This window comes from Sardina pilchardus, chromosome 4 (assembly GCF_963854185.1).
Source record: "Sardina pilchardus chromosome 4, fSarPil1.1, whole genome shotgun sequence".
Taxonomy (NCBI): Eukaryota; Metazoa; Chordata; class Actinopteri; order Clupeiformes; family Clupeidae; genus Sardina; species Sardina pilchardus.
This window is the reverse complement of record NC_084997.1, coordinates 33,942,803-33,968,461: the sequence shown is the minus strand read 5'-3', so window position 1 is coordinate 33,968,461 and position 25,659 is coordinate 33,942,803. Positions and strand designations below refer to the sequence as shown.

The window sequence follows — 25,659 nt, the reverse complement described above, 5'->3', positions numbered from 1 at the left end:
CATGGCTGAATCTTTTTCAGAGACTGACATGATCTTAAAACAGTGAAGTTGAAAGTGCAAGCGAGCTCTACAAACAGCTGTTGCAAAAGAGGGTCTACTAATAATAGAACTATGGCATCTAAACCGTTCTCAGAAGAGGATTTCTCCTGTCCTGTGTGCTGTGATATCTTCAGGGATCCTGTAGTCCTGTCATGTAGTCACAGTATCTGTAAAGGCTGTCTGCAGCAGTTCTGGGATACTAAAGGATCCAGAGAATGTCCAGTCTGCAGGAGGAGGTCATCAAAGGAACGTCCTCCGCTTAACCTCCACTTAAGGAACCTGTGTGAGATTTTCTTACAGGGGAGTCAGAGAGCTTCAGCAGGGTCTGAGGTGCTCTGCAATCTGCACAGTGAGAAACTCAAGCTCTTCTGTCTGGAGGATAAACATCCTGTGTGTGTTGTGTGCAGAGACTCAAAAATACACAAACACCACAACTTCAGTCCCATCAGTGAGGCTGCGCCAGATATGAAGGTAGGAATGTCCAAATGATACTGGCATCTAGCTGCTGCTTAGAGGAGCTGTGGTAGCCTGGTAAACCAAACTACCTTCCACTCATCCCTGCTCATCTCTACTGTCCTGTCACAAACTAAAGGCACAAGCCACATAATGAGCTTAAACATGCTTACAGACTTGCACACAATTTGCCTAATGAAGAACAATGAATTTGCATAATAATAAATGAATTCACACAATTATGTCATTTCAGTAACTAAAGGACAAATCTGCAGAAAGACCTGTAGATGTGCTTGCAGTATAAGTACAAGACTGCTTGTATTTCAGGAGGAGCTCAAGATCAAACTGGAGCCCCTAACAAAGAAATTGAAGACCTTTGAAGAAGTTAAACTCCTCTGTGATCAAACAGCAGCACACATTAAGGTGAGACATGGGTCAGCAACTGGACTTACAGTTAAGTTACAGTTGATGATAATGTAGTGATGTTGTGTTGTTATGTGTCATTGAAGACTCAGACTCAGCACACAGAGAAGCAGATGAAGATGGAGTTTAAGAAGCTTCATCAGTTTCTACGAGATGAAGAGGCAGCCAGGATAGCTGCACTGAAGAAGGAAGAAAAGCTAAATAGTTGGGTGATGAAGAAAAAGATTGAGAAGATGAGCAGAGAGATCTCATCTCTTTCAGCCACCATCAGAGCCATAGAAGAGCAGATGGGAGCTGATGATGTGACTTTTCTGCAGGTAAGAAGCAGTCTTATCTGAATTATCCAACACAAACATTCCACTCAAATCAATCAAAGCACGAGCAGCGGTTTCATAGCAACACATTTGAGTAAGTAAAGTAAGTAAAGAGTAGGTGAATGTCCAAGTTAATATGAGACGTATACACAAGTAAGCTGTACAAGTTACTGTATGCACAACCATCTCACCCTACATTATATTTACGACTTATGCAGAAGCCTCTCACTGAACTTGACTCCCGAGTGGAATCTACGGGCTAATTACAGCTGTGGTGATATCCTTTACCAACACCAGTCCCACTCGATCATATTACTTAATCATCTATTAAATGACGATAGAGATAAGTGTTTTTGTGGTCTGGGCCCATGAACTACAATGTGTAATTAAGTTGTGTATGAAGACACAGAAAGGCCTAATATTCAGAATTTCACCTGATTTATGGGTTTGTTAATTGCTCCATTCAGAGTTTGGATATGTTTGCATTAAGGTCAGTGTGATGTGAAATAGCAATATAATGCTTAAAGGGACACTTCACCGATTAGCATTACGCTTTGTATCTTTAGAAAACCAGTCATGTTTTTGAATGGTCGTGCATCATTCCCTCAGTTTGCCTTGAGATGGGAGAAATACGTATATGAATAGGACTTCCTGCATTCAATGATGTAAAATGATGATTTTTACATCATTGAAAGCAGGAAGTCCAACATTGAAATCTGTATTTCTCCCATCTCAAGGCAAACTGAGGGAATAATGCATGACTATTCAAAAACATGACTGGTTTTCTAAAGATACAAAGCTTAATGCTAATCGGTGAAGTGTCCCTGTAGCACCGCATTATGTAATAACACCGCATTATGTAATAATGTAATAAATATGCACGCCATTATGTAATAATTGCCGCATTTTGTAATATCTGCCGCATTATGTAATAAACTTTTTGAACGCAATATGTAATACATTTTGTGCATTATGTAATAAGTTATTACATATTGCGGTTGTTACTACATAATGCGGGTGTTGCGTTTTTTTTTTTTGCCAAATGTAACAATTGGTGCATTATGTAGTAACCAACCAAAATTTACATTTTCATTGATTAAAAACAGCATGATAATGTGTATTTTACTCAAAAATGCTAAGTAAGAGGACAGTATGTCAACTATTGCTCAGCTTACATTGTAACCATCCACCTTTTAACTTTGGTTGTGCTCATTTAAACGCACAAGGGGTTCTTTTCAATCATATTAGTCATTAGTCAGTCATACTGTATTAGTCATGAGTTCAAGTTTGGAGGTAAGTGCTTCTGATAGTTAACCAATTTATTGTCAACTGGATGATGAATGACTGCAATTCTGTAGGCAAGATGGGTGTGCTATGCATTCTGTTTTCTGTTGTCAGATATTATTATATTATTGGCTAAGTTAGCTGGTGTTGACATAGCCAACCATAAGCTAAGCTAACACATATTAACATAAAAGGTTTTCTTTTCAAGTTCATTGAGGACACAGTATCTCAGTACAACAAAACAAAATGAATAATAATAGATATAGCCGCAAGAGGCGATGGCGGGCCAGGACATTTCGGAATCTATAAAAGCAATACGTAGTTGTTGGTGGGCATGTGCATTCGCAACACACTTGCCCACCAAATTTGGTTAATTTTCATCAATGTATGTGTCAACCACAACAGACAACAGGCTAGGTGGGGTTATAGAGTCCCTAAGCCACACCCTAGGCCAGAGCTCTGTCTCTGACTAAGGCTTAGTTCACACTGGCAGTCGAAATCCGATTTTTTGCTTACGGATTGTATCTAGCTTGAATTTTGAGTAGTCTGAACTGCACAAAACCGCATGAAATAATGCTGATTCGCACCACATACGAAGGTGGTTTCAATATCACTTACTATAGGATATGACTCAATCTGAACAGTCGAACTACTTGAATAGGATTTCAGGAGTGATGGAAGTGATTAATTGATTGATTCAGCGCGTGCGCCAGGCCATGAGAGCAGTCAGTCAGAAAGATCAGATTCTGATCGGATATGCAAGACATCGGATTTCGACTGCCAGTGTGAACTAAGCCTAACTGCAGCAATAACACACAAGCCTACCTAATTGTCGTGAATTAATGTGTCAACCATAATAGACAATGTGCTAGGTGGCGCTATAGTGTCCCTAAGCCACACCCTAGGCCAGAGTTCTGTCTTTGACTAGCGGCAGCAATAACACACAAGCCCACCAAATTTGGTTAATTTCATGAATGTTTGTGTCAACCACAATAGACAATGCGCTAGGTGGCACTATAAAGTCCTTAAGCCACACCCTAGGCCAGAGCTCTGTCTCTGACTAGCAATAACACACAAGCCCACCAAATTTGGTTAATTTTTGTGAATGTATGTGTCAACCACAACAGACAATGCGCTAGGTGGCGCAAAAGAGTCCCTAAACCACACCCTAGGCCAGAGCTCTGTCTTTGACTAGCGGTAGCAATAACACACAAGCCCACCACATTTGATTAATTTTCGTGAATGTATGTGTCAACCACAACAGCCATCACACTAGGTGTCGCTATAGAGTCCCTAAGCCACACCCTAGGCCAAAGCTCTGTCTCTGACTAGCAATAGCAATAACATACAAGCCCACCAAATTTGGCTAATTTTGTGAATGTATGTGTCAACCACAACAGACGACACGGCATTATAGAGTCCCTATGCCACTCCCTAGGCTAGAGCTCTGTCTCTGACTAGCAATAGCAATAACACATGTGCCCACCAAATGTGGCTCATTTTCGTGAATGTATGTGTCAACCACAACAGATAACGTGCTGCTAGGTGGCGCTATGGAGTCCCTAAGCCACACCCTAGGCCAAAGCTCTGTCTCTGATTAGCGATAGCAATAGCACACAAGTCCACCAAATTTGGTTCATTTTCGTGAATGTTTGTGTCAACCACAACAGATAACGTGCTGCTAGGTGGCGCTATAGAGTCCCTAAGCCACACCCTAGGCCAAAGCTCTGTCTCTGATTAGCGATAGCAATAACACACAAGTCCACCAAATTTGGTTCATTTTCGTGAATGTTTGTGTCAACCACAACAGATAACGTGCTGCTAGGTGGCGATATAGAGTCCCGAAGCCACACCTTAGGCCAGAGCTCTGTCTCTGATTAGCAGAAGCAATTCCACATGTAGCTGCCAGGTTACATCCAATTTAAAACCTTTTTTCTGCCTATAACACCAACTTCCTGTTTCTTAATAAGACGCCATAATTCAAAATTTCGCCATTTCAATATACTTCGAAAATTCAAAAATCTGGTCGCAGTTCCTCTTGAGAAACCCCTCAAGATCATTTTAGAGCTTATATGACATGATTTCGATAAACCGTCTAGGAGAAGTGTTTCAAAATATGTGATGTGCAAAAATCATAATCATTACTCAAATTCTAAAAATTGAATTTAATAGAACACACATGTCCACCAAATCTGGGCCATTTTCGTGAATGTATGTGTCAACCACAACAGACAACACATTAGGTGGCGCTATAGAGTCCCTGAGCCACATCCTTGGCCAGAGCTCTGTCACTTTAATAGTGTTACCAATTCCACACATAGCTGCCAAATTTCAAGAATTTCAGAGCATGCCAAGTTGGTGAAAAAAAGGCAAAACGTGGCCCGGAAGAAATTTAATCTGAGCAAAAACAATGAGGCCTTGCACCTACGGTGCAGCCGCTTCAGCGGCCGCACCTCGGTGCTCGGGCCCTAATAACTTATGTTTAAACATTGCCATACACTAGCAGGCCTTGCCTAGCCAGTAATAGACACCATGAGTCCCAATCAGTACCTTGCAGGAGGAGCAATATCAAGTAGTGGCTTAGGCTAAGTGCCTGAACAGCATAAATCAAATGGAATTCTGATAGGCAGTTCCCTCTATACTGATAGTTTGGCTATATGTGTGTGAAATGTGAGTCATGGCCTGTTTTACTGTAGGTAAAGAACATTGGTAAAGTTCACTTTATTATTCTGCAGTTCCATTGTGTGATCAGTGTGTTAGGCTGTATGTTGCAGCTGAATTGTTTTTCATTTAGTTGCTTAAATACTTAATTGCATTGTTAAATTAATACTTATTTGTAAGCATTAATTTTGAGTAAAATACACATTATTAAGCTGTTTTTATTCAATGAAAATCTCAATTTCGGTTGGTTATTACATAATGCACCAATTGTTACATTTGGCAAAAAAAAAAAAAACGCAACACCCGCATTATGTAGTAACAACCGCAATATGTAATAACTTATTACATAATGCAGCAAAATGTATTACATATTGCGTTCAAGAAGTTTATTACATAATGCGGCAGATTATTACAGAATGCGGCAATTATTACATAATGGCGTGCACATTTATTACATTATTACATAATGCGGTGTTATTACATAATGCGGTGCTACAGTCCCTTTAATGTATTTCACCCTTTATTTTTCTCCAGAACTACAAGAGCACAGTGGAAAGGTGAGTGATCTGCCTCCTGTCTCTTTCTCTTCTCTGTGGTTCTGAACCCAAACCCACAGCAGCACTGACTCCTGAATGTTATTCCAGAGCCCAGTGCACACTGCAGGATCCAGAGAGGGTTTCAGGAGCTCTGATCAATGTGGCAAAGCACCTGGGCAACCTGAAGTTCAGAGTCTGGGAGAAGATGCAGGAGACTGTTCAATACAGTGAGTGCACACACACACAAACACACACACACACACACACACACACACACACACACACACACACACACACACACACACACACACACACACACACACACACACACACACACACACACACACATAGCTGAATACAAATGCATTTTTGTATGGATACACTCAACAGGCATCAAACACAGACACACACACACTCACACACACACACACACACACACACTCTCAAGGTCTTCATAGAAGTGCTGCAATTAAACATGGAAACGCAGCCAGAACAAGCGGTGTGTCGAAACACACACACACACACACACACACACACACACACACACACACACACGCACACACACACAGATGTGCACAAACACCCACAAACATGGAAACGCATGCAGCCAGACCGTGTGGTGTGTTGAAACACTCCAAGCACATCTGTACAGGTGTTGCTGGGGAGGGAGGCGGCAGAATGAGTAAATGCATCACACAGTACACAGCTGTGCAGCATCTTTGCTGCAGGTACCAAACCACTGTCAGGTGATGTTACTCAAGAAGAGAACACCTGGTACCAGCCCTATTGATAATGACCATCACTCACATCCTCATCAGTCAGTCCTATTGATAATGACCATCATTCACATCCTCATCACTCAGTCCTATTGATAATGACCATCATTCACATCCTCATCACACATCACTCAGTCCTATTGATAATGACCATCATTCACATCCTCATCACTCAGTCCTATTGATAATGACCATCATTCACATCCTCATCACACAGTCCTATTGATAATGACCATCATTCACATCCTCATCACACACCACTCAGTGTTCAGCTCATGTGTGTGTTCTTTCTCTCTGCAGCTCCTGTGACTCTGGATCCCAACACTGCACACCCTCGACTCATCCTGTCTGAGGATCTGACCAGTGTGAGAATTGATAAGAGGCAGCAGCTTCCTGATAACACAGAGAGATTTGATTACTATGCCAGTGTCCTGGGCTCTGAGGGCTTTAACTCAGGGACTCACTGCTGGGATGTGGAGGTTGGAGAAAACACACTGTGGGAGGTGGGTGTGATGACAGAGTCGGCCCAGAGGAAGGGAGACTATCTCTCCATGAGTGGACGCTGGTGTGTGTTGTATGCTGGTGCTACATATAGTGCATGTGCTCTACCTCATGCCCTCACTGACCTCACAGTGCAGCAGAAACTCCAGAGGATCAGAGTGCAGCTGGACTGGGACAGAGGAGAGCTGTCATTCTCTAACCCTGATAATAACACACACCTACACACTCTCACACACACTTTCACTGAGAGAGTGTTTCCATACTTAAATGGCAGTGTAGAGTCTCCTCTGAGGATGTTACCAGTGAAGGTCTCAGTTAGAGTAGAGCAGCCCAGTTAGAGCTGATGGTGTCTCTGTGTGGACCAGAACTGATCAGCATGAGGAGATGAATCAGTTAGAGGAGACTCTGAGAGAAAACACCACTGTGGACTGAGAGAAATCACCAGCATCAGACACACACTCTTCTCCCATGGGATCATTTGACATTCATTGTACACTCTCCACATTTTTAATGTTGTGTAATAACAGTTTTGTGACATGTAATGACGTATGCATCCATTAGAATTCTGTCAGCACCTGATCAGGTGTGAGCAATCAGGTGAAGACTGTCTGATGGTCTCGTAGCACCCAAAGGCTGTTGCACTACCACTGCAAGGCCAGCAGGGGGCAGAGTGCCACAGCATAGCAGGCATGATGAGGGGGTGGGATGAGAGGCAAAGACACAATGGGGCAACATGTACAGTGTGTTGATGATGACCCTGCTCATAGGCTTCAATGTAAATTCATCAATAATAAATGGGACACTCACTGTTTGAGACGTGTGGAATTAATCAGAAATAAATATATTCTATTACCAGTGTGATTTCCTTGATGATTCTAACTTTTATAAAACTTTGCTTTCTCCGTACAGCACCCTTGAGGATGATTTGAATATTTTAGCTATATTGATCAGTCTGATTTTAGGCTTCAATGTAAATAAATCAATAATCTTGTATAATAATAATAATAATACTTGTGTCACAGATAGTTCAATAGACAATATCAAAACATTTTTCCAATGTTTCTGTTCCAGTAGCCAGTAACATTAACACTGCAGCTAATCCCAGTTGGCACGATATAAACCAGTGCAGTGGTGTAGTAATAATCTAAATGGGATTATGCACACATAATGCATACAGCACAGACACAACACATCAGTGCACATCAGTGGTCACTGGTGATGGCGCACTATCATGGGGTATGGACCTTACTGGATACTGGGGGACAATTTATGAAAATAGATATTGTTTTCTAGTTTTGTGTTCATGATTGTTTCCATAACGGTGGACAAAGGATTAAAGGATTATCAAGGATTAAATTACTAAAATGTAAAAAGTCAGGAAAACAACAAATGTAAGTGTCAAAGTAGCCTACGATATCAACTTTGTAGAGTATAACTTCCACTGTACCGTGGTCATGTAGTCAAGTTGTTAATGCTGGGATAATATTACTTTGCTGCTTTACAAATCTTGATTAAAACATATCAAAGTATTTACCGGTCTCGTAAGGTAAATTGAACTACACTAACATTTCAGCTGCACTTCTGTCATTGGAGGTAGTACTGAGAAATGACAAAACAAATGTGTTGTTTTCCTGATATTATGAATGGGTGTTTACCTGTTTACTCTTTTGTTCTATTCCTGAGTTATGTGTACATGTAGGCTATTCTGTGAATGTGTCCTTCATTATTCACTGTACTGTTATGGGAAGGGTATTAGATAGACAGTTCATACATTTTTTTTTTTTTTTTTTTAAAAAAGCCTTTTTTGTGTTCAGCTGTGGTGCACTGCAGAGAGCTGTGAGTGGCAGTTATATAGTCGGACAGGCCAAAAGTCCAAACGTCTCTCCCTCGTACATATCTCTCTCATTCGATCTTGTGCATTGCAGCAGAGCTGGCCAATCAGAATCCTTCTGTGAATTTGCGGTTTGGGAAATGTAGTTTGAGATTTGGGATTTGTGTTTAGCTTTGAGAAAAGGCTGTTTGACCTCATGCTGTAATATTACTGATACTGATGTAACCTTTTCTGTGGATGTGTGGGTCTGGCCCCATTATTCACGGTGCTGGCAAGGGCATTGATTAGACAGAAGAATCATGTTGTTCAAAACTGGGTTTGTGTTCACTTATGGGAACAGACAAGCCACTAGATGTGTGTTTTATGAGCTATAATCTCTTGGTAGGGCAGACCAAAAGTCAAAGTCCCTCTCTCCCTCTGCCTCCCTGTCTCTCTCTCTCTCTCTCTCTCTCTCTCTAGTAGCAGAGCTGGCCAATCAGAATCTTTAACCCAAGCCCCTCCCTCCACCTCACCTGTAGTTGAATGAGGAAGTGTATGGGGAACTGAGGTGGACGGACGGCTTCTCTCTGAACTCTAAAAAGGTATGAGGGTGTAAAATGCTTATACTGCATAAGTAAACAAACTGTTGATATTCCAGATACATGTAATAGAATCTGACTCTTGCGGATTCATTGTGGTGGTGTTTTCCTTTTCAGAGACTGGCATGATCCTCAAACTGTGAATTTGAAAGTGAAAGCAAAGTATGCAAACTGTATAAACAACTATAGCAAAATAGAGACTACTATGGCATCTAAACCTTTCTCAGAAGAGGATTTCACCTGTCCTGTGTGCTGTGACATCTTCAAAGACCCTGTGCTGCTGTCATGTAGTCACAGCTTTTGCAAAGCCTGTCTGCAGCAGTTCTGGGAGAGCAAAGGATCCAGAGAATGTCCAGTATGCAGGCGAAGGTCGTCAAGGGAACGTCCTCCATGTAACCTCCACTTAAAGAACATGTGTGAGACTTTCTTACAGGACAAACATCGGAGAGCTTCAGCAGGGTCTGAGGTGCTCTGCAGTCTGCACAGTGAGAAACTCAAGCTCTTCTGTCTGGATGATAAACAGCCTGTGTGTCTGGTGTGTAGAGACTCCAAAACACACAAACACCACAACTTCAGTCCCGTCAGTGAGGCTGCACCAGATATGAAGGTAGGAATATTCAATACGACAGCTATAGCTGCTACCAACTGTGGTCCAAGCGAGACCATATTTAGGTCTAAGTGCCCACGGGTACCCAGGTTGAACTCTGACCCAAGGTCATTTGCCAACCCTAATCCCATCTATCCCTCAGGGTCAATTGTACTACTATGTAAATATCCTGATAATCTCTACTGTCCTGTTACAAGCCAAAAGCCACAGAAACAAGTCTTGCACAGAAACAAAATCCTTAAAGTCTTGCACAACATTTACATTATGAAGAATGGATTATGAAGTTGATATGCACACAATTAGGTCATTTTGGGCATTGAAGGGTGAATCTGTTAGACCTGCAGCAGTTGCAGTAAAGTGTGCTTGTATTTCAGGAGGAGCTCAAGATCAAACTGGAGCCCCTAACAAAGAAACTGAAGACCTTTGAAGAAGTTAAACTCCTCTGTGATCAAACAGCAGCACACATTAAGGTGAGACATGGGTCAGCAACTGGACTTACAGTTAAGTTACAGTTGATGATAATGTAGTGATGTTGTGTTGTTATGTGTCATTGAAGACTCAGACCCAGCACACAGAGAAGCAGATGAAGATGGAGTTTGAGAAGCTTCATCAGTTTCTACGAGATGAAGAGGCAGCCAGGATAGCTGCACTGAGGGAGGAAGAGAAGCAGAAGACTCGGATGATGAAGGGGAAGATTGAGAAGATGAGCAGAGAGATCTCATCTCTTTCAGGCACAATCAGAGCCATAGAAGAGCAGATGGGAGCTGATGATGTGACTTTTCTGCAGGTAAGAAGCAGTCTTGAGCTTTTCTACTTGAGTGTCACTGGTAGCTGCTGTGTGATTGGACAAAGAGAACTCAAAGCTGATGTGCTACAGATGTGTGAACACAGCAGGGTTCCATCATGGAGCTCTATGAGATCAGAGCTGTGCATTATGACATCAGCACTCTAGAGGGTCAGCGCAGCGCTAGTGGACCATAGTGGACATGAACTGATGCACTTCATAGAGAACACAGCTGTAGTGGACCATAGTGGACATGAACTGATGCACTTCATAGAGAACACAGCTGTAGTGGACCATAGTGGACATGAACTGATGCACTTCATAGAGAACACAGCTCTAGTGGACCATAGTGGACATGAACTGATGCGCTTCATAGAGAACACAGCTCTAGTGGACCATACTGGACATGAACTGATGCACTTCATAGAGAACACAGCTCTAGTGGACCATAGTGGACATGAACTGATGCACTTCATAGAGAACACAGCTCTAGTGGACCATAGTGGACATGAACTGATGCACTTCATAGAGAACACAGCTCTAGTGGACCATAGTGGACATGAACTGATGCACTTCATAGAGAACACAGCTCTAGTGGACCATAGTGGACATGAACTGATGCACTTCATAGAGAACACAGCTCTAGTGGACCATAGTGGACATGAACTGATGCACTTCATAGGGAACGAAGGCATTTCCATTGGATAGCAACAATTAGATCCAGTCAAATTGGTTGTTAATTTCTGATTGGACGAAAGACAATCTATTATGTCAAGACCTCCTCAGATATTTTACAGCTATATAGTAGTTACTCCACATGTTGCGCTGAATTATTTAACCCAAACATTCCATTCAATCAAAGCACAAGCAGCGGTTTCATAATGACACATTTGAGTAAGTGAAGTAAGTAAAGAGTAGGTGAATGTCCAATTTAATATGAGACGTATAGACATGGAAGCTGTACAAGTTACTGTATGCGCACAACCATCTCACCCTACAGTCACATTATATTTACCACTTACTGTATGCACAAGCCTCTCACTGAACTTGACTCCCCAGTGGAATCTACAGGTACATTACAGCCGTGGTGATATCCTTTACCAACACCAGTCCCACTCCATATTATTTAATTATATTTAAAAATGAGATAAGGGTTTTATTGTGGTCTGGGCCCATAGACTACAACGTTTCTACGGACTAATTAGTCCACTCCATCATATTACTTAATCATTTAGTAAATGATAGATCTGTTTGCATTAAGGTCAGTGTGTAGTGAAATAACAATGTAATGCTTAATGTATTTCATCCTTTATTTTTCTCCAGAACTACAAGAGCACAGTGGAAAGGTGAGTGATCTGCCTCCTGTCTCTCTCTCTTCTCTGTGGTTCTGAACCCAAACCCACAGCAGCACTGACTCCTGAATGTTATTCCAGAGCCCAGTGCACACTGCAGGATCCAGAAAGGGTTTCAGGAGCTCTGATCAATGTGGCAAAGCACCTGGGCAACCTGAAGTTCAGAGTCTGGGAGAAGATGCAGGAGACTCTTCAGTACAGTGAGTGCACACACACACACACACACACACACACACACACACACACACACACAGCTGCATACAAATGCATTTTCTATACACAACAGGCACCAAACACACACGAACACACTCATACTGTACATACATATGCACACACATACACACACATGTGCATGCGCACACACACACACACCCAGCTGCATACAAATGCATTTTCATATGGATACACTCAACAGGCACAAAACACACACACACACACACAAACTCATACTGTATTATGCACACACATACACACACATGTGCACATGCGCATGCGCGTACGCACGCACGCACGCACGCACGCACGCACGCACGCACGCACGCACGCACGCACGCACGCACGCACGCACGCACGCACGCACACACACACACACACACACACACTCTCAAGGTCTTCATAGAAGTGCTGCAATCAAACATGAAAATGCAGCCAGACCGTGTGGTGTGTTGAAACACTCCAAGCACATCTGTACAGGTGTTGCTGGGGAGGGAGGCGGGAGAATGAGTAAATGCATCACACAGTACACAGCTGTGCAGCATCTTTGCTGTAGGTACCAAACCACTGTCAGGTCATGTTACTCAGAGAACACCTGGTACCAGTCCTATTGATAATGACCATCATTCACTTCCGCACCACTCAGTGTTCAGTTCATGTGTGTGTTCTTGCTCTCTGCAGCTCCTGTGACTCTGGATCCCAACACTGCACACCCATGTCACATCCTGTCTGAGGATCTGACCAGTGTGAGACGTGGTGATGAGAAACAGCAGCTTCCTGATATCCCAGAGAGATTTGATAAGTGGGCCAGTGTGCTGGGCTCTGAGGGCTTTAACTCAGGGACTCACTGCTGGGATGTGGAGGTTGGAGAGAACATACGGTGGCAAGTGGGTGTGATGACAGAGTCTCTCCAGAGGAAGGGAGACTACACCTCCATGAGTGGATGGTGGTGTGTGTTCTATACTGGTGCTGCATATGGAGCATGTGCTCCTCCTCATGACTCCACTGTCCTCACAGTGCAGCAGAAACTCCAGAGGATCAGAGTGCAGCTGGACTGGGACAGAGGAGAGCTGACATTCTCTGACCCTGATAATAACACACACCTACACACTCTCACACACACTTTCACAGAGAGAGTGTTTCCATACTTTAACTCTGGTAAATTTCCAATGACAATCTTACCAGTGAAGGTCTCAGTTAGAGTAGAGCAGCCCAGTTAGAGCTGATAGTGTCTCTGTGTGGACCAGAACTGATCAGCATGAGGAGATGAATCAGTTAGAGGAGACTCAGAGAGAAAACACCACTGTGGACGGAGAGAAATCACCAGCATCACACACACCCTCTTCTCCCATGGGATCATTTGACATTCATTGTACACGCTCCACCTTTTTAAATGTTGTGTAAGGGATAAAGGTTTATGACATGTAATGACGTATGCATCCATCAGAGTCTGCTTCAGAGGAATGGAACAGCTTTGTGTTCTGTCAGCACCTGATCAGGTGTGAGCAATCAGGTGATGACTGGTCTGATGGTCTCGTAGCACCCAAAGGCTGTTGCACTGCCACTGCAAGGCCAGCAGGGGGCAGAGTGCCACAGCATAGCAGGCATGATGAGGGGGTGGGATGAGAGGCAAAGACACAATGGGGCAACATGTACTGTACAGTGTGTTGATGATGACCCTGCTCATAGGCTTCAATGTGAATACATGAATAATAAATGGGACACTCACTGTTTGAGACGTGTGGAATTAATCAGAAATAAATATATTCTATTACCAGTGTGATTTCCTTGATGATTCTAACTTTTATTAAACTGTGCTTTCTCCGTACAGCACCCTTGAGGATGATTTGAATATTTAAGATATTGATCAGTCTGATTTTAGGCTTCAATTGAAATACATGAATAATCTTGCATGTGTCACACATAGTTCAATAGACGATATCAAAAAATGTTCCTATGTTTCTGTTCCAGTAGCCAGTAACATTAACACTGCAGCTAATCCCAGTTGGCATGATATAAACCAGTGGAGTGGTGTAGTAATAATCTAAATGGGATTACGCACACATAATGCATGCAGCACAGACACAACACATCAGTGCACATCAGTGATCACTGGTGATGGCGCACTATCATGGGGTATAGACCTGACTGGATACTGGGGGACAATTTATGAAAATAGATATTGTTTTCTAGTTTTGTGTTCATGATTGTTTCCATAACGGCGGGCAAAGGATGAAAGGATTAAATTACTAAAATGTAAAAAGTCAGGAAAACAAAAAAATTAAGTGTCAAAGTAGCCTACAATATCAACTTTGTATAACTTCCACTGTACCGTGGTCATGTAGTCAAATTGTTAATGCTGGGATAATATTACTTTGCTGCTTTACAAATGTTGATTAAAACGTATCAAAGTATTTACCGGTCTCGTAAGGTAAATTGAACTACACTAACATTTCAGCTGCACTTCTGTCATTGGAGGTTGCACTGAGAAATGACAAAACAAATGTGTTGTTTTATGAATGGGTGTTTACCTGTTTACTCTTTTGTTCTATTCCTGAGTTATGTGTACATGTAGGCTGTTCTGTGAATGTGTCCTTCATTATTCACTGTACTGTTTTGGGAAGGGTATTAGATAGACAGTTCATAAAAAAAATACAAAAATAAAGCCTTTTTTGTGTTCAGCTGTGGTGCAATGCAGAGAGCTGGGAATGGCAGTTATAGGCTACTGTATCTTGGTCGGACAGGCCAAAAGTCCAAACGTCTCTCCCTCGTACATATCTCTCTCATTCGATCTTGTGCATTGCAGCAGAGCTGGCCAATCAGAATCCTTCTGTGAATGTGTCGTTTGGGGAGTGTAGTTTGAGATTTGGGATTTGTGTTTAGTTTTGAGAAAGGGCTGTTTGACCTCATGCTATAATATTACTGATACTGATGTAACCTTTTGTGTGAGTGTGTGGGTCTGGCCTCATTATTCACGGTGCTGGCAAGGGCATTGATTAGACAGAAGAATCATGTTGTTCAAAACTGGGTTTGTGTTCAGTTGTGGGAACAGACAAGCCACTAGTTGAGTGTTTTATGAGGTATAATCTCTTGGTAGAGCAGACCAAAAGTCAAAAGCCGTGTTCAAGTTCAACTCCAAATGACCTTTTGCAGCAACGAGAGCTGCCGGTGGCAGCAGGGGCGGGGATGCAAACGCTGCTATGAAGTTGTACACTCTCTACTTCCCGTAGTGTAGACTTGGCTAGACTTGACCATGTGACGAATCACGAGGCACGGACCCGCACGGACTCTTGTGGACATGGGGAGGCATCTAAACACCTGCACACACGTCAGGGATGTAAAAGCCAATTAGGGCAAAGACCTGACGTCATGAAGGCAGGGTCTAGGCTCCGCTGCTCTCCGCAGTACCTCCAGACCGGCTGCTCTTTTGCGGAGCAGCCGCCTGGCCACGCCTTGCTCCCGCGATAAGTTGAGGCCATGTGATACCGACTGCCGAGTCGAAAACACGCCCATCTAGACCATCGTGGACAGATTTTTAACCACGTGCATCTTGTGCTGCGCAGTTTTTGTGCTGCGCAGCCAACTTGAACGCGCCTAATAGGCGTGTTCAAGTTCAACTCCAAATGACCTTTTGCAGCAACGAGAGCTGCCGGTGGCAGCAGGGGCGGGGATGCAAACGCTGCTATGAAGTTGTACACTCTCTACTTCCCGTAGTGTAGACTTGGCTAGACTTGACCATGTGACGAATCACGAGGCACGGACCCGCACGGACTCTTGTGGATATGGGGAGGCATCTAAACACCTGCACACACGTCAGGGATGTAAAAGCCAATTAGGGCAAAGACCTGACGTCATGAAGGCAGGGTCTAGGCTCCGCTGCTCTCCGCAGTACCTCCAGACCGGCTGCTCTTTTGCGGAGCAGCCGCCTGGCCACGCCTTGCTCCCGCGATATGTTGAGGCCATGTGATACCGACTGCCGAGTCGAAAACACGCCCATCTAGACCATCGTGGACAGATTTTTAACCACGTGCATCTTGTGCTGCGCAGTTTTTGTGCTGCGCAGCCAACTTGAACGCGCCTAATAGGCGTGTTCAAGTTCAACTCCAAATGACCTTTTGCAGCAACGAGAGCTGCCGGTGGCAGCAGGGGCGGGGATGCAAACGCTGCTATGAAGTTGTACACTCTCTACTTCCCGTAGTGTAGACTTGGCTAGACTTGACCATGTGACGAATCACGAGGCACGGACCCGCACGGACTCTTGTGGATATGGGGAGGCATCTAAACACCTGCACACACGTCAGGGATGTAAAAGCCAATTAGGGCAAAGACCTGACATCATGAAGGCAGGGTCTAGGCTCCGCTGCTCTCCGCAGTACCTCCAGACCGGCTGCTCTTTTGCGGAGCAGCCGCCTGGCCACGCCTTGCTCCCGCGATAAGTTGAGGCCATGTGATACCGACTGCCGAGTCGAAAACACGCCCATCTAGACCATCGTGGACAGATTTTTAACCACGTGCATCTTGTGCTGCGCAGTTTTTGTGCTGCGCAGCCAACTTGAACGCGCCTAAAGTCTCTCCCTCTCTATCTCTTTCTCCCTCCCTCTCTCATATTTAAGCAGAGCTGTCCAATCAGAATCCTCAACCCAAGCCCCTCCCTCCACCTGACCCTGTAGTTGAATGAGGAAGTGGGGAACAGAGACAGACGGACTGCAGTGATGGACGGCTTCTCTCTGAACTCTAAAAAGGTAAGAGGTTATAAAATACCTACACTACATAAGCAAACAAACTGTTGTCATTCCAGATACATGCAATGAAGTTTGTTAGGCTTGTGTGGATTCATTGTGTTTATTTTTCTTTTCAGAGACTGACATGATCCTCAAACTTTGAATTTGAAAGTGAAAGCAAACACTGTACACACTTTATAAACAACTATAGCAAACTAAAGACTACTAGGAACAGGACTATGGCGTCAAAACACTTCTCAGAAGAGGATTTAGCCTGTCCTGTGTGCTGTGACATCTTCAAAGACCCTGTGCTGCTGTTATGTAGTCACAGCTTCTGTAAAGTCTGTTTGCAGCAGTTCTGGGAAACTAAACGATCCAGAGAATGTCCAGTCTGCAGGAGAAAATCATCAATGGAACATCCTCCTCTTAACCGCCATTTAAGGAACCTGTGTGAAACCTACTTACATGAGAGAAGTCAGAGAGCTTCAGCAGGGTCTGAGGTGCTCTGCAGTCTGCACAGTGAGAAACTCAAGCTCTTCTGTCTGGAGGACACACAGCCTGTGTGTCTGGTGTGTAGAGACTCCAAAACACACAAACACCACAACTTCAGTCCCATCAGTGAAGCTGCACCAGATATGAAGGTAAAAATGTTCAAATGATTCTGGCAATAAGCTGTTACTTAGAGGAGCTATGGTGCAAGCGAGACAACATTTGACTGACCCGTGGTCATTTCCCAACCCAAATCCCATCTCTCGCACAAAGACATTTCAACTTCTACTATCTCCCACTCAATTCCTGATCATATCTACTGTCCTGTTACAAGACAAAATCCACAGAAATAAGAATCCTTCAGATCCTGCAAAAAATTTACATTATGGAGAATGAATTACAATGTGAATATGCACACAATTAGCTTATTTTGAAAAGGTAAATCTATTAGACCTACAGAACAGTAAAGTGTGTTTGTATTTCAGGAGGAGCTCAAGATCAAACTGGAGCCCCTAACAAAGAAACTGAAGACCTTTGAAGAAGTTAAACTCCTCTGTGATCAAACAGCAGCACACATTAAGGTGAGACATTGGGTCAGCAACTGGACTTACAGTTAAGTTAGTTGATGATAATGTAATGATGTTGTGTTGTTATGTGTCACTGAAGACTCAGACCCAGCACACAGAGAAGCAGATGAAGATGGAGTTTGAGAAGCTTCATCAGTTTCTACGAGATGAAGAGGCAGCCAGGATAGCTGCACTGAGGGAGGAAGAGGAACAGAAGAGTCAGATGATGAAGGAGAAGATTGAGAAGATGAGCAGAGAGATCTCAACTCTTTCAGACACAATCAGAGCCATAGAAGAGCAGATGGGAGCTGATGATGTGACTTTTCTGCAGGTAAGAAGCAGTCTTGAGCTTTTCTACTTGAGTGTCACTGGTAGCTGCTGTGTGATTGGACAAAGAGAACTCAAAGCTGATGTGCTACAGATGTGTGAACACAGCAGGGCTCCATCAAGGGCCAGTCACATTACAGGCGGCATGCGCTGCGCTCACCGCTAGAATGCTCTAGGTTAATTAACGTTCTTACGATTGTTGTTGTGGTTACCGCTGGGTTCCGCGCAAAAGACCATTGACTTACAGCGCGCCACGGTCAAAGTTCAACATATTTCAACTTTGACCGCGGTAGCGCAAGAGCGGCAAAACGGCAAAAATGCCGCCATACTGAGCGCAGCGGCAGACCAGTTCTTGCGCTCTCAACCCATTGAAAGTAATGGGTTTCATAGCGCATGCCGCATCTGATGTGACTGGCCCTTCATGGAGCTCTATGAGTGCAGAGCTGTGCATTATGACATCAGCACTCTAGAGGGTCAGCGCAGCTCTAGTGGACCATAGTGGACATGAACTGATGCACTTCATAGAGAACACAGCTCTAGTGGACCATAGTGGACATGAACTGATGCACTTCATAGAGAACACAGCTCTAGTGGACCATAGTGGACATGAACTGATGCACTTCATAGGGAACACAGCTCTAGTGGACCATAGTGGACATGAACTGATGCACTTCATAGAGAACACAGCTCTAGTGGACCATAGTGGACATGAACTGATGCACTTCATAGAGAACACAGCTCTAGTGGACCATAGTGGACATGAACTGATGCACTTCATAGAGAACACAGCTCTAGTGGACCATAGTGGACATGAACTGATGCACCTCATAGAGAACACAGCTCTAGTGGACCATAGTGGACATGAACTGATGCACTTCATAGAGAACACAGCTCTAGTGGACCGTAGTGGACATGAACTGATGCACTTCATAGAGAACACAGCTCTAGTGGACCATAGTGGACATGAACTGATGCACTTCATAGGGAACGCAGATATTTCCATTATACAATAACAACAATTGGATCCAGTCAAATTGGTTGTTAATTTCTGATTGGACGAAAGTCAATCTACGGTATCAAGTCAAGACCTCTCCACTCAGATCGTTTACAGCTAATCACTCCACATATTGCACTGAATTATCCAAAGCAAACCTTACTTTAAATCAAAGCACGAGCAGCGGTTTCATAACGACACATTTGAGTAAGTAAAGTAAGTAGTAGATGAATGTCCAATATAATATGAGACGTATAGACAAGTAAGCTGTACAAGTTACTGTATGCACAACCATCTCACCCTACAGTCACATTATATTTACGAATTACTGTATGCACAAGCCTCTCACTGAACTTGACTCCCGAGTGGTATCTACGGGCACATTACAGTTGTGGTGATACAGTGTCTGTAGAAAGTCATCATACCCCTTTGAAATAGTCATACTGCCTGAAATCAAAACCTATTTTTTAAAAAAAAAAAACTTTTTCCAGTTTTATTTACAAATTTAGCTGTACAACATCAAAATATGATGACTTTCTACAGACACTGTATCCTTTGCCAACAACAGTCCCACTCGATCATATGACTTCATATGAATCATCTATTTAATGATGATAGAGATAACTGAGTGTGTTTTTGTGGTTTCGGCCCATGGACAACAATGTGTAAGTAAAACGTAATTTCTGTCAGGACCACTTAAAGGGTAACTGCACCCTAAAATATGTTTTTTGAGCTGTTGGTTGATTGAAAATACTCATAAGTGGTGAACTATACTATTACCAGGGTTAATATTGACAAAAATCGTGTTTCTCGACAAAAGTAACATTTCGTATGATTTTGTATTGGAGATTTTGCTCTCTGCGCCTGTGGGTGGAGTTATGGGGTGAAGTGACTCTTTAAGTAAAACATATTTTTAAAACCAAGAAAGCCAAGATCGGGAACAGCAGCATCCTCAGGGGACTACCCTCCCAGTTTAAGTGTCATTATTTTAAGTTGAAGAACTTTGAGGTGGAGCTGGGGAGGAGGTGGGTTGAGGTGGAGCTGGGGAGGAGGTGGGTTGAGGTGGAGCTGGGAAGGAGGTGGAGCTGGGGAGGAGGTGGGTTGAGGTGGAGGTGGGGAGGAGATGGGGAGGAGGTGGGTTGAAGTGGAGCTGGGGAGGAGGTGGAGCTGGGGAGGAGGTGGGTTGAGGTGGAGCTGGGGAGGAGGTGGAGCTGGGGAGGAGGTGGAGCTGGGGAGGAGGTGGGTTGAGGTGGAGCTGGGGAGGAGGTGGGGAGGAGGTTGGTTGAGGTGGAGCTGGGGAGGAGGTGGGTTGAGGTGGAGCTGGGGAGGAGGTGGGTTGAGGTGGAGGTGGGGAGGAGATGGGGAGGAGGTGGGTTGAAGTGGAGCTGGGGAGGAGGTGGGTTGAGGTGGAGCTGGGGAGGAGGTGGGTTGAGGTGGAGCTGGGGAGGAGATGGGGAGGAGGTGGGGAGGAGGTGGGTTGAGGTGGAGCTGGGGAGGAGGGGGGTTGAGGTGGAGCTGGGGAGGAGGGGGGTTGAGGTGGAGCTGGGGAGGAGCTGGGGAGGAGGTGGGTTGAGGAGGAGCTGGGGAGGAGATGGGGAGGAGGAGGAGGTGGGGAGGAGGTGGGGAGGAGGTGGGTTGAGGTGGAGCTGGGGAGGAGATGGGGTGGAGGTGGGGAGGAGGTGGGTTGAGGAGGAGCTGGGGAGGAGGTGGGTTGCAAAGCAGCAACCAGAGAAAGCAGTGAGAGTAAATAGACGGATGCAGCTTAAACTAGAAAAACACTCAGAGAACACAAACCTCCGCCAAGCGAACACATAACCGCCTCCTGCATCCAGACGGTGATACGGGTCACTCCCAAAATGTAATCGTTTCTTCCTTGGGTCAATTCAGTCATTTTCCTTGAGTAATTTCAAATGTCATCGAATTCCATTCATAACTTTTTGAGTTATCTTGTGAACAAACAGACAGACAGAGAAACAAACAAACCAACAAACAAACCCTGATGAAAACATAACCTTCTTGGCGGAGGTAATAAGGCTCCCTTATGAGAGAGGCCACTTGCTAGCGAAGGGAGCGATCAGCTGAGTGGAACAGCTGATGTGGGCTGGGTTTGGCATAGCCAATGACAGCTGACTATGGGCTGACTATATGGAATTTGTGAAGAAACACTCTTTTCTCCAGCTCTAATAGGCTATTTCACCATTTCACCTGATTTATGGTTTTGTGTATTCCTCCATGCAGAGTTTGGATATGTTTGCATTGAGGTCAGTGTGATGTGAAATAACAAGAAATGCTTAATGTATTTCTCCCTTTATTTTTCTCCAGAACTACAAGAGCACAGTGGAAAGGTGAGTGATCTGCCTCAGGTCTCTGTCTCTCTCTCTCTCTTCTCTGTGGTTCTGAAGCCAAACCCACTGCAGCACTGACTCCTGAATGTTATTCCAGAGCCCAGTGCACACTGCAGGATCCAGAGAGGGTTTCAGGAGCTCTGATCAATGTGGCAAAGCACCTGGGCAACCTGAAGTTCAGAGTCTGGGAGGAGATGCAGGAGACTGTTCAATACAGTGAGTAGCACACACACACACACACACACACACACTGCAGACTGGAGCTGCAAATGTTCTGCATGATTCTGCATTCGTCATTGCATAAAACTGATGAACACAAACATGACACACACACACACACACACACACACACACACACACACACACACACACACACACACACACACAAACACGCCCACACACACTCTCACACACACTGACACACACGTGTGCACACTCACACATACAGGCACACACATAGCTGCATACAATTGCATATGTGAACACACACACACAAGCACATTCTCTCTCCCTCTCTCTCTCTCTCTCGCACACATCAGGCTTGTGCAAAATTCAGAATTTTTTAATTGATGTCAAAAACAGGATGTAGAATTACAATTCGAATTTGAATTAAAGGAAGTAGAATTGAAATTCTATGAAATTTGAAGAAATTCATGTACATAATTTAAGGGTAGTGTTTAACAATGAATGTCAGATATGATCGCAACAAACACATAACTTAACAATAACCAATTACATTTCCAAAGTAACTTTACCAAAAATGAATGTATGTGAGATTCAACACATTCTTCCTGTTGTGTGACTGGAATTGCTTTGAATTGCCATGAATCGAATTCCACTTCTTGTCATTCCAATTCCAATTCAAATTCAACTTCCTGTGGGGCAGGGCCAATTCAATTCAAATTCCAATTTATTAATTAGATAGAGGCTAATTCTAAAATTCGGAAATTGTGTACAAGCCTGGCACACACACACACACACACACACACACACACACACACACACACACACACACACACACACACACACACACACACACACACACATACACATACACATACTGTACACACACACACACACACACACACACACACACACACACACACACACACACACACACACATACAGACACATACAGACACATACACACACACACACACACATACTGTACAGACACACACACACACACATACACACACACACACACACACACACACACACACACACTACGTCTTCATAGAAGTGCTGCAATCAAACATGGAAATGCAGCCAGACCGTGTGGTGTGTTGAAACACTCCAAGCACATCTGTACAGGTGTTGCTGGGGAGGGAGGCGGCAGAATGAGTAAATGCATCACACAGTACACAGCTGTGCAGCATCTTTGCTGCAGGTACCAAACCACTGTCAGGTGATGTTACTCAAGAAGAGAACACCTGGTACCAGCCCTATTGATAATGACCATCATTCACATCCTCATCACTCAGTCCTGTTGATAATGACCATCATTCACATCCTCATCACTCAGTCCTATTGATAATGACCATCATTCACATCCTCATCACTCAGTCCTATTGATAATGACCATCATTCACATCCTCATCACTCAGTCCTGTTGATAATGACCATCATTCACATCCTCACCACACATCACTCAGTCCTATTGATAATGACCATTATTCACATCCTCATCACTCAGTCCTGTTGATAATGACCATCATTCACATCCTCATCACTCAGTCCTATTAATAATGACCATCATTCACATCCTCATCACACAGTCCTATTAATAATGACCATCATTCACATCCTCATCACTCAGTCCTATTGATAATGACCATCATTCACATCCTCATCACTCAGTCCTATTGATAATGACCATCATTCACATCCTCATCACACAGTCCTATTAATAATGACCATCATTCACATCCTCATCACTCAGTCCTATTGATAATGACCATCATTTACATCCTCATCACTCAGTCCTATTGATAATGACCATCATTCACATCCTCATCACTCAGTCCTATTGATAATGACCATCATTCACATCCTCATCACACATCACTCAGTGTTCAGCTCATGTGTGTGTTCTTTCTCTCTGCAGCTCCTGTGACTCTGGATCCCAACACTGCAAAACCCAATCTCATCCTGTCTGAGGATCTGACCAGTGTGAGATGTGGTGATGAGAGACAGCAGCTTCCTGATAACCCAGAGAGGTTTGATAAGTGGGCCAGTGTCCTGGGCTCTGAGGGCTTTAACTCAGGGACTCACTGCTGGGATGTGGAGGTTGGAGAGAACACAGTGTGGGAAATGGGCGTGATTACAGAGTCTCTCCAGAGGAAGGGAGACTACACCTCAATGTATGGACGCTGGATTGTGTGGTATGATGATGGTGAATATGGAGCACGTGCTTCTCCACAGCCCACCACTCCCCTCACAGTGCAGCAGAAACTCCAGAGGATCAGATTGCAGCTGGACTGGGACAGAGGAGAGCTGTCATTCTTTGACCCTGATAATAACACACACCTATGCACTCTCAAACACACTTTCACTGAAAGAGTGTTTCCATACTTTCATGGTCGGTGGGTGCCTCTTCTGAGGATCTTACCAGTGCAGGTCTCAGTTAGAGTATAGCAGCCCAGTTAGAGCTGATAGTGTCTCTGTGTGAACCAGAACTGATCAGCATGAGGAGATGAATCAGTTAGAGGAGAAAACACCACTGTGGACTGAGAGAAATCACCAGTAGCAGACACACCCTCTTCTCCACATGACCATCTCCCCTTCATTGTACACATCCCACCTTTTTAATGTTGTGTAAGGGATGATGGTTTATGACTTGTGTAATAATTTAGAACCTGCTTATGCAAACACATAAATAAGTAGATGTACTGCAAAGCGGTACAAAATGTGACCGCCGCTCAGTCCTGCACATTCTCTCCGCAAAAATAAATCACGCTTGTCAATTTGTTTCCATCTCCTACTCCATACTGCAACTTTTATGTATGTAAATGAGTGTGTGCATGTGTGCGTTTGCTTTTGTGTATGTGTGCTTCTCTGTCTGTGAGTTTTCACTTGGGAGTGTGTGTGGAGGGGGTTATGGGAAGTGTGTGTGTGTGTGTATTTTTATGCGTGCATTTGTGTGTGTGGGGTGTGTGTGTGTGTGTGTGTGCATGCCTGTGGTTGTGTTTGTGCATGCGTGCACATACGTGTGTGTATGTGTGCAGGTGCTTGTGTGCTAGAGCATGGAAACCCGACCGAAGCCCGATGGGACCCGTCGGAACCCGACGGGTTCGGTCGGAGTCGGACAGATATTTAGAACTTATGTTCGGGCTCGGGTCGGACCCGGACACATCAGCGCGATAAGACATTTGAAATGTAAAATGAAAAACAACTTATTTCACTTGATGTTCGTTTTTGTGATAGATTGTAATAGATTATCCTGATTATCTTGATTCCTGATCCTAACAGCATAACATATTTCCTCCTGTGCGCAAGATTTTTCTATTGCATGCGACAACGAAACACGTAGCCTACAGTAAGTGCAGTTGTGAGCCGTGCTAAGATGGAAGATTGCAAACAGAAGTTAGCCTCTGGAGAGTTTAAGACCATCAAAAACGAGAGGAAAATCATAGTGTGGCATTGCGGAGAATTGACTACGCCACCCCAGGTATTAGAGGGAACCCAGGGACATCCCTTAGAACCAATAGGACACACAGCTTCGTTGGTGAGGAGGCAGAGACGTGGTTTCCCATTACATATATTTTTATTACATAACAGCAAGACAACATGTACACATAAATCAGGACACTAATCAGGCTGTGACTTTAACAGGTAACCCTGCTAGCGGGCGCTGTACCCCAAA

General features: G+C 44.0%; 3 protein-coding genes across 3 annotated transcripts; all 3 read left to right on the top strand.

The window, feature by feature from the left end:
• Positions 1–107: 107 nt before the first annotated feature.
• Positions 108–7,837, top strand: LOC134079021 (zinc-binding protein A33-like). The gene is made up of 6 exons (XM_062535185.1): positions 108–510; positions 820–915; positions 1,002–1,232; positions 5,709–5,723; positions 5,823–5,937; positions 6,787–7,837. Exons 1-6 carry the CDS (start codon positions 112–114, stop codon positions 7,323–7,325), a joined length of 1,395 nt encoding a protein of 464 aa, XP_062391169.1. The 5' UTR covers positions 108–111; the 3' UTR covers positions 7,326–7,837.
• A 1,518-nt stretch (positions 7,838–9,355) lies between these two features.
• LOC134079020 (zinc-binding protein A33-like) lies at positions 9,356–14,069 on the top strand. The gene is made up of 6 exons (XM_062535184.1): positions 9,356–10,003; positions 10,378–10,473; positions 10,560–10,790; positions 12,090–12,133; positions 12,221–12,339; positions 13,034–14,069. Exons 1-6 carry the CDS (start codon positions 9,602–9,604, stop codon positions 13,570–13,572), a joined length of 1,431 nt encoding a protein of 476 aa, XP_062391168.1. The 5' UTR covers positions 9,356–9,601; the 3' UTR covers positions 13,573–14,069.
• Positions 14,070–17,038: 2,969 nt separating this feature from the next.
• LOC134079018 (E3 ubiquitin-protein ligase TRIM35-like) lies at positions 17,039–25,160 on the top strand. Its single transcript, XM_062535183.1, has 6 exons — positions 17,039–17,094; positions 17,211–17,714; positions 18,048–18,143; positions 18,229–18,459; positions 20,374–20,474; positions 25,022–25,160. Exons 2-6 carry the CDS (start codon positions 17,313–17,315, stop codon positions 25,158–25,160), a joined length of 969 nt encoding a protein of 322 aa, XP_062391167.1. The 5' UTR covers positions 17,039–17,094; positions 17,211–17,312.
• The last annotated feature ends 499 nt before the right edge of the window (positions 25,161–25,659 follow it).